General features: G+C 32.8%; 1 protein-coding gene across 1 annotated transcript; it reads right to left on the bottom strand.

The window, feature by feature from the left end:
* Positions 1-5,854: 5,854 nt before the first annotated feature.
* Positions 5,855-7,889, bottom strand: LOC126749292 (piggyBac transposable element-derived protein 4-like). Its single transcript, XM_050458982.1, has 2 exons — positions 7,673-7,889; positions 5,855-7,610 (listed from the first exon to the last, which is right to left on the bottom strand). Exon 2 carries the CDS (start codon positions 7,600-7,602, stop codon positions 6,247-6,249), a length of 1,356 nt encoding a protein of 451 aa, XP_050314939.1. The 5' UTR covers positions 7,603-7,610; positions 7,673-7,889; the 3' UTR covers positions 5,855-6,246.
* Positions 7,890-10,262: the final 2,373 nt, after the last annotated feature.

Genomic DNA, 10,262 nt, shown 5'->3' with positions numbered 1-10,262 from the left:
AGTACATCCTGTATAAAATAGCATATTTTTTTACCATTACAACGATGTATGACACAATATGATTCTACAATATTTAAATTGTAAAAAATTGATTTTTTATTAAATTCCGATAGTTTTGATGTAGTAGGCTGTGAAATTGACGTTGAGAAAATGTCAAAATTAAATAAAGATTAAATGTCAAAGTAGTTTTTATTATAACCATTAATTTTTATTCTTTTTATCTTAAGTGATGTAAATAGTTTTAATTATTTAATAAATTTAGTTGACGTTGTCTTTTTGAACTCTGCTTTTACGTCTTGTTGCTAGTTTTTTTGTTACAAAATAGAAGACGCTTTTTCACCTGAGGAAAAGTTTGATATGTCGAAATGTTATAACCTATGCTACAGCAACGCCGTTGAAGCGGGTCGTATGTATTTAAATAACTATCCAAAAAGGAAACAACCTAGTACAAAAATTTTCGGACGATTGGTTTTCAATCTTAAGCAGTATGGTGCGTTTAAGAAGCCAGTATTGTCAAGAAATAAGCCCTGCAGTGAAAAAAAAAGAAAATAATGTGGTATTAGATGTAACTGAAAATCCGGAAATAACTGTTAGAAAAATTGAAAATACCACTGGAATACCATAATCTACTGCCCATGTCATTTTAAAAAAACATAAATACCACCCGTTTAAATTCCGAATCTGTGAAGGTCTCAGACCTGGTGACGAAGAAAAAGGCGCAGAACATTTTGTGAATAGTACACCAGGAAGTCAAACAGGAGGAAACAGAGTCAGGAGGATCAAACATTTCCCCATAGGATTATCTGGTCCGACGAGAGCTTTTTACCCGGAAGAACACCCATTATTGGTCAAGAGATAATCCCCGAGTACACCAAATGGCTAGATATCAGCACCGTTTCGGTTTTATTATGTGGTTTGGTATTTTTGGAACAGATTTAATAGACCCCTTTTTTTACAACAATTCCCTTACCTCGGAGCGGTATCGCAACTTATTGGAACGCGATTTGGAAGAATCCTTGGACAACTTCGCTTGCCAAGGTTAGAAACTGTTGGTTTCAGCAGGATGGTGCGCCCGCACACAATGCCCTAATCGTGCGAGAGTATCTATCGAACAGATTTCCGGAAAAATCGATAGGAACACATTTAACAGTTCCCTGGCCTACTCGTTCCCCAGACATAACTCCGCTCGACTTTTTTCTCTGGGGCTATTGCAAAAATTATCTTTACAGTCGTGTTTTTAAATCTGAGGATCAGCTGAGGAGAATAGTTCTTGAAGCATTTGAGAGCATTACACCTGATATGTTAAGAAGTGTTTTAAACTCGACTGTTAAAAGATGTTATCTCTGTTTGGAGAATAATGGTAATTTGCTTGAACATTTATTACTATGATTTAAATTAGTTTTTTTGGGTTTTTAGTAGGTAGTTTTTTAATTTAATAATGTGTTTAATTCTTTAAAATAATCACGTGACCTAGCTACGTGACGTCAATAAAGTTTTTAAGTTGTCAATAACGTGATTTTTATTTAGTATTTCAAAATATTAGTAATAGCAGCCTACTAAACCATACTCAACGTCACCATTTCACCGCCTACTACATCAAAACCATCGGAATTTTAAAAAAAATCCAATTTTTAACATTTAAATATTGTGGGAACATATTGTGTCATACATCGTTATAATCGTAATAAAATATGCTATTTTATACAGAGTGTACTTTTTTTATGCGCCATATAAAAAAATTAAGTTGATGATGGTTTCTTCGAAACGAAACGTCGTACGAAAAATCTCGCCATGTTATTATTTAGAGCTTAAAAAGTGGTCAGGAGAAAGTGTCTTTTGTTTTTCCATATCTCTTTAAATAACGCCAGAAAAAAATAAAAACGAAATCGGCAAATTTCGGGTTTTCTCGAATATCTCCGGAACTACTCAAAATTTTAAAACTTTCTAAACGGCGTATTGTTAGGCTCTAAAATGCGCAACTTTTCTCTAATTTAATCAACCTCGTATCTCCTACAGCTACCGAGATCCCCATGATAGACATCCTTATCTCGGACACACTGTATACCCATAGAAAATAATCTTGAAAGTTCCAGAAGAGATATGGCAACCGCGCCTTTTAACGAAGTATTTAGAATCATTTAACCACGGAACTTTTTTTTTTCTAAATTTTTCTCGAGTATTTAAGAAAGAAAGACCTAATATTTTAGGAAAAATCGAGAAAATATGTACTGATTTAGTGAGCTGGTTCCCAGAAATGTGATTTTAAGCCACTAAACAGAGCCATTTACTTTAAATGTTGTAAGTATGGTTGTTTTTTGTATTTAAACAAAAAAAGGCAAATTAGTGTTTTCGCCAGCACATCTATAAACGTTATAATCAACACAAAGTGCCTAAACAAGAAATATCCTGTTTGTTGGTAAAAAAGCTGAAAATGGTTTTGTAAAAATCGTATTTTGCGTCAGGTACAATAAATATATTATGAAATGTATTATGATGCCATAATTTTAACCTTTTCGACACTGCTGGCTCATAAATGTCCCAAGAATTTTTTCAAGAACACGAAACAGCGCTTTTTAATGCATTGGGATGGGATAATTCAGTATTGCGGATATCTCGAACGGGATTCCCCAGGAGCTACGATGTACGTTCTCGGCATTTGTAGAGAAGGTCGGTGGCTCTCGAGGTGTGCACACGTTTCTGATTCATAAACCGGAAATAACCTTGTAAATTGGCTGTATTCAAAGTGCTGCAAGTAGTATGAGTAAAAGGTAATTGATCTTATCCATTTTTAACTTTTTATACAATGTTAAGCCAAAAAAATGGTCAGTGGGACATATTTATCCCTGCAGTATGTTGTAGTGTAATAATTATTTATTCCATTTGAAAAAAAATCAGCGATTATCAGCAAGTGAGTTGCAGCACCTTGTTGATAATTTATCGGATGTGAAGAGGATCCTTTCCACGATAGGGATGATAGTAAGGATGTAAACTATGCATGTTCCGAAGGCGGGTCTTCGTCAGAATGTGATTAAAATGAACAAATTGAGGACGCGAATATAGATGTTATGGAGGATGAATCAAGCAGTTCACAAGAATCAAAGGAAGCCCCTGGTCAAAATGACGCTATTTTATTTGACTGGACCTTCGACATTTGTTTTGACCCTGGAAGTCTCTTTGATATGACCCTCGACGTCACCGCGACTCGACCTGGCTTGAACTACTACGCGACATCTAGTTGACGTTTAACGTGAGTACAATTAAACTAAGATATTTTAAAAACAGTACCTTAAATCATAATTTTGCAAGGGTAACTTTTTTTTCCAAATTAAATGGAAATCTAACAGTTGACTTCATATAAAAAAATATTTTTTCACCTTGCAGATTTGAGACAAAAAAGGACCAGGTCCCTCCGTATGTTACGCCACTGGCAATTTTATTAGAAATTGGCTTTATCAGTATTTGATAATTCACTACAATAACCTGCATGCCAAATTTAATTAAAATTGAGCAGGTAGTTTAAAAGTTATGATAAATAAACAATTAATTATTCTTAACTTTTTTTGAGAAAAATTTTAAAATGAAAGTCTATTTCTTTTTAAATTCTCTATCACGTATTAAAATTAATGACGTTTAAACTGAACCACCCTGTATATATAATATCTTAGAGGTTAATCAAATCGAATTCATATTGATGCAAATTAAGTTTACTTTCAGATTACATCCCTATCATGTCGTTCTGCACTAAGCTTTGACAGATATGGATTTCGATAGGCGACTCGATTATTGCCATTGGCTTCTGGGAATGGTTAACGAAAACCATCAATTTCTATACAGAATTCTTTGGACAGGCGAGTCTACTTTTAATAACACTGGTGGGGTAAATCGCCATAATTATTGGTCTTGATAAATCCCCATTGGATGCAAGAAGTTCAGCATCAAGGACGCTGTAGTATAAATGTTTGGTGTGGTATAATAGGTGGCACTATTTGACGAGGCACTAAGAGGTAACATCTAGAGTTCCGCAGAAACACACTGCCAATTTTATTGGGAGATGTAAATCTGGATCTTAGGCGCAATATGTTTTTGCAACTTGATGGTTGTCCAGCGCATTTTGCAAGAAATATGCGAGAACCCCTAATTGCAGCATACCCATTGCTGCATTTAGGTGTTAAATGCTGCATTACCATACTTCCTACACTCGATGTATAGAAAGAGGAAGCCTGTTTCTATGGCCAGCCAGGTCACCCGACTTGACCGTTTTAGATTTTTACCTCTGGGGAAGAGTAAAAGACCTCGTCTTTCGGACCAGGCCTACATTCAGAAAATATGATCCTCAGAATTCAAAATGCGATTCATGGTTTGCCTAGAGAGGAAATTGAATGTGTCGTCATCTCCACGAGGAAAAAATTTCTTTTCTCAATTCGACTAAAGCAATAGGAATTTACGACAATTTTTGTAATTTTAATTTTTTAATGGTTACATTTTTTTTAATAAAAAAATTATACATTTACCATGGATTTACAGGCTGTGAAAAACTGCCCACTAATCAACGCCAGCGCAATTAAGAAAAAGACTAACCGTGTATAACTGTAACTTATTTGTTAAAAACTGTTAATTATGATGTATTCAATATGTAATATTTTTTTCCATTAAAGTCTTTCTTTAAAGCAGTTATTTTATTTAGATCATTCTAAATTTTCCAAAATTAAAAGCTCGTATCTGCATTTTTATAGAACTTAACCGCATCGATATTCCGTTTCTGCGGTAAATATTAACAAAAGCTTAAAATATTGATTACCCTATGTTAGATAAGTTACATAAAATTTAAAAGATTGAATAACACAATAAAACATGAAATATAGTTCAAAATATAAGATTACAAAATTTTTTCTATTTTTTATAAAACTACGTTTTTTCAGATACAGCTCTTCTATTATTTCACTCCAATGCTCTAATACGTAAATATGCAATGCCTTTTTACCCCGTGTCATAGAAAGTTACATATGTTATGTTACATAGTTGTTCTGTAGTGAATTTCAAATACAAACTATGTATTGTTAAGACTAACTATTTGATAGTTAAAATTAATATTCATAGCCTCACTGTACGTTATTAAAAAAAAAATTGAGTTTGCTTTCGTAAATTTTCATTTTTATTCCTTCTGTATAATAAAAACTTCTAGGTTCTAGGAGGAATTCAGGTTAAGTAAGAGTATTGGCGCGACTTTTTTAAAAATTGAATAGACTTTTAAATAAATATTTCTAGTAGTCTTAAGTTATAGTGTTTAGTGTGTAAAAACGGTAAAAAGTGTTTAGTGTATATTATTGGTAAAAACGCTACAATTTGAAAACATACCTGACCTCACTACAACAGTTGACAGATTTTTAAAGTTGCAAAATCAATGTCTGAGGGTTTTTCTGCAGTTTCTGCTGTGCCACAGGGTAGTAATTTAAGGCCGCTGTTTTTTTTGAATTTCTATTGATAGCCATCCAAGGGTGGTAAAACACTGGGAAAGTCTCCTTTTTGTTGTTGACTTTAAGATCTAGAAGTTGCAAGAAGATATAAACTTTGTAGACAACTGCTTTAACCTTCCGGTACTAACGAGGACTTATGTGACATAAATACTAACGTCGGACTCACACTCCGCTTTTTTTTTTTTCAGTAAAAAATTATCAAAAATCGTGTATAACTATATTAGTCTTGGTGGAAATATATAAGCACACCAAATATAAATATATTTACACATTTTGAAGGTAAATTATTGAAATCCAAAAGCCCAGAAATTCTTTAATAAAAAATAACAATTTTTAAATTGTAAGAATCACAGAATCGAAACATATCATTATCAAAAACAGAACTTCTAACAAACTTTCAACATAAACAAAAGATGATTACATTTCAAAAAACAAAAATAAAACTTTTAACCTAAACTCTGACTAAAATAATATCGTCAATCTTCGTCACATTCACCAACCATACAGTCACTACACATGTAGTTGGCATGTTCCAAACAAATAGGTTTGTTACAGTATGCACAGCTAAATCTGGTTGGTCTATTTTTTCTTTCTATCACAATAAAAGCAGCGTCGTTTTATGTTTGCAGTTTCTGGTTTGGGTAACTCTTCCTGCAGTGGTAAAATAAAATATTCTTCGAGGTGTATCATCCATATATTTTGAATTGATCTTGAAAATAACGAAGGAGTTTATTCCAGCTGTATTAAGTTGCATAAAAAATATAACCATTGGCTAGCGACGAGTAGCTCTGACACAATCATAGGCCGCACACATCTTGTCCACTGTATCAAGCCCACCTTTAGTTTGATTGTAATCAACTATTATTTGTGGTTTTCCAGTTTTTTGGTTTATTTTGTTTTCATTATGGTGCATAGTTGACAACATAAGCACATTTTTATTTTTATTGGGAATATACGATACTATGGTTGCTTTGTCTTGAAATGCAAACATGCTTATCTGGTTGGGTCGTTTAGCAGGTTGGACAAATTCAAGTGAAAGTTCTCTTTTATTCTTTCTAATAGTACCAAGAATAGTGAGTTTATGATTTGTTGAAAGGGCGTTAGCAACAGCCATGCTGGTAAAGAAATTGTCCATGGTAATGTTTCTGCTGCTTCCTGAGATGGGGTGACAAAGACGGGAAAGGAGGGAAACATTATCAGTTTGAACTTTATAAGGTCCAATCGGTTGTTGCCCACCATAAATTTCCATGTTTGCAGTGTAAAACAATTTTGCGTCCACTAAAGAATACATTTTGATACCATATCGGTTAGGTTTATTGGGCATATATACTCGAAACCTGCATCTCCCTCGGAATGCCACCAACATTTCATCCACTGTTGTGAGCTCGGAAACACAAAAATATTTAGACAAATTAGAATTGAATGAATCAAAGATCTTCCGGATCGGTGCTAATTTGTCATATTTTTGTCTCTCTATTCTAGTATTTTTATAATCAAAACGAATATACTGCAACAAAAATCTGAATCTTTCCCGAGACATTGTCAAACGAAATATTTCCATGGATGTTCCATTTGTTCTAAATAAGTCGGAGGCATTTACCCGGCTATTTTTTGACATCGAACATATATAAAGCAATCCTATAAGCGCTTTCAACTCAATAATGTCTGTGGGCCTTGTTGATCGGTTGTTTGGATTTAAATTGCACATTCCAATGTAGATATTTGCATTATCAACAATGACTTGCAACATTTCATTTGTGAAAAACAGACTCCAGATCTCTGCGGCAAATTTTAACCCTTTTGCATTTCCCTTTACCCCAGGGAGAAACTTGATAATATTTAGGGTGCTTGTCCCTACCTGAGAATTTCCTGGATGCTTTCTCCACTTGGTTTGGCCATCTTTTCCAATGTAATATGCAGCTTTTTCGTGCGCCACTTCTTCCATTATTTCATCTGGAAGATCCAAGATGTTGTTTGGGTCATCAATATCTTGCTCATCATCCGTGTTATGATCTTGAGTCTCTTCATCATCATCCTGCAAACTCGAGTCGTCATCAAATGGCTCCTCATCAGTCGCAACCTCATCGAAGAGTTGGCCAAGATATTGTTGTTCCCTTTCGTAATTCATATTAACCACTGTAATCGAATATTTAGGTTTATTAATTTGCAAAAAGCAGAAATTAATTAAAAATTGTTACCTTAAAAAATTAGCATAAACACTAACGTGCGGAGTGAGAGTCCGCATAAGAGCCTAACTCCAACACGAAGCACCCTACTCTGTTTACCACTTAACACTAAATTGGAGCCCCCAATAGGTACTGAGCGGTACAGCCGCCTACTCGGAATTCTTCGGAAAATACCGGCCAATTTTCGGCCATGCGGACTCGCAATCCGCACGTTAGTACCGGAAGGTTAAGCAAACTCGATATCAAATTTTTCTTATTTCATAAATAATAAACCATTAATTAACAAAACAGAGGTAAACGATCCTGAAGTTGGATTTCAAAGTAATATAAAATTCAATAGTCATTTTGAGAATCTTACTAATAAAGTGTATTGTGCAGTTATTATTGTTATAAAGAATTCAAGGAATTTCACATATATTAATGCTACAATAACTGTATATAATGCACTAGTAAGATCTTATTAAAAGTATGCCACGGTGATATGAACACCACAAGCAGCATCACAGTGTGATACAATAGAAAAAATTCAAAAAAAAAAGTTAAGTTATCTTTATGTTAACATAGGTAATGTTTACTTGTACATAGTTTCATATAAAATCATGCTAAAGAACTTTAATATTCAAAGTTTAGAAATAAGGAGAAGAAATTAAATTTTTCAGAGTCAAATAGAGGCCTACCAGATAAGAACAGTCATCTTATACATACATCTGCTTGTCAAAGACCCACTTGCTGCAACTGCACTAAAAAAATCCAATAAAACTGATAATTTAAATATTTGGAAATATGTTTCTTTATATTCACTTGTAAATAAAAAATAATTGTAGCTTGAGGTGCTACATCTATAAATGATTATTCTGCTCAACATGTTAGATAAAAATATGTATAAGTAAAATCTGTACTGTTGTGACGAATTCATAATGTTATGTAGTTACCTATGTTGTTGGGTTTTACGTCAGTAATACAGTAAAAATTAATTTAGAAAATACTAAAATACTATGTCATACACTTAAATATTGAAAAGAAGAAAACAACTTATTTTTGCATTTAAAAGATATATAAACTTAAACTTTTAACGAAACCTTTTGTTATATTTGATTTAATGTAAGTTCAATAAGTCTTAAATACAAAATTTACTTGAGGTATATTTGATTCTTTTTATATACACAGGAGCTGAGGATTGACCTATTCATATCTAAGCTCGTTTCTTCTTTTCAATACACTACCTCATTTTATTATAGATATTGAAAACGATGAGAAAACCTTAATCTTAAAAATTTTAAATTTAAAAATTCCTTAGGTTGATGTAAATACGTGCTTTTTTTATTAAATTTAATTAATAATTTTACAAGCATTCCCAACATTAAAAGAAATAATGTTGATGTCATTTGAAAAAAAAAGTTGAGGTGATTTTTAGGTGATCACTTGTCAGGAGTAGTATTTTTAGGTATACAATTTTGGGTATACATTTTCTTTAAAAAAATTATACTTAAAAATAAAAAAGTTACAGCCTGTGACGTTGATAGTGGAAAACTCCATATAAATCGAGTTTCCTATAAAGAAAATACATATTAAAATAATTATTAAATATAGTAAAATATTCTCTAATTCGAAATTAATTGAGTGTTAATTTCTGTGAAATTTCTTTTTTGTTCTTGAATGGCTGAAGAGCTTCTATCTTTCTTCAAAATTCATTGTATTTAGGTCCAACGTAGGGAGATTCAATATTTTCCTTTTATCATGAAAGTGAAAACTTAAATTTAATTTTGAGAGTGATATGTCATTCATAGTTAAGTTGGCTCGGTTTATAAGTCTTTGAGATGAATGGCTTGATTTGGATAATGCATTCATTGGTAGTTTCTACCAAATAACTAGGGACTATGAAGTAAGACATTGTTTTTGAAAATTGGGCATGACACTGGAGCATTCAATTGGCCTGGAATGGATATCAACCATTTTCCATCCATAATTCTATTAACTTAAATATCTTGGAGTTCTATGCAAAAAGTTGTAGACACGTTGTAGCATTATGCAGACAGTATGAGCATCTTTACCTTAGAACATTGAATGACTTAGAAATTGATGACTATAATAAACATTGGCTGCTTTGGATTAAGCGCAACATCTACACAGGGGGCAGAGGGGATATTTTGTTGATAAACAAGCTTAGTATTCCAGGTTGCCAGTGATTACTCAATTTTATGAGAAGAAAATAAAGTGATATAATAAATTATTATAATTAGCAGAAACTGAGTCGCATCATTTATTGTAAAGCAAAAGAAAAGGGAAAACTCGTTTAATAACCAAAACTATTTTGTACTATATTTACACTAAACACTAATAATAATTAATATTTTTAATTTGAATTCTTTAAATCACCAAACTTCCACACACAGCGGCAACGTCAATTTTGCCCAGAAATATTCTCGCGATAAAGGTATTTGGCAACTGCGCTCGTTGTTCACTTTTGGATGGTGCACCTTTCGTACAGTATTAGTATTAAAAGGATGTTTTGAGTGGTTTCAGTGCGTTTTCTAAATTAATATTAAGAAGAAAAACTCCCTTTTTGCTGAAAAGTGATGAAGAAGTCTGAAGTGGGTCACAT

This window comes from Anthonomus grandis, chromosome 24 (genome assembly GCF_022605725.1).
Source record: "Anthonomus grandis grandis chromosome 24, icAntGran1.3, whole genome shotgun sequence".
In the NCBI taxonomy this organism is placed as follows: domain Eukaryota; kingdom Metazoa; phylum Arthropoda; class Insecta; order Coleoptera; family Curculionidae; genus Anthonomus; species Anthonomus grandis.
This window is presented reverse-complemented; position numbering and strand designations above follow the sequence as displayed.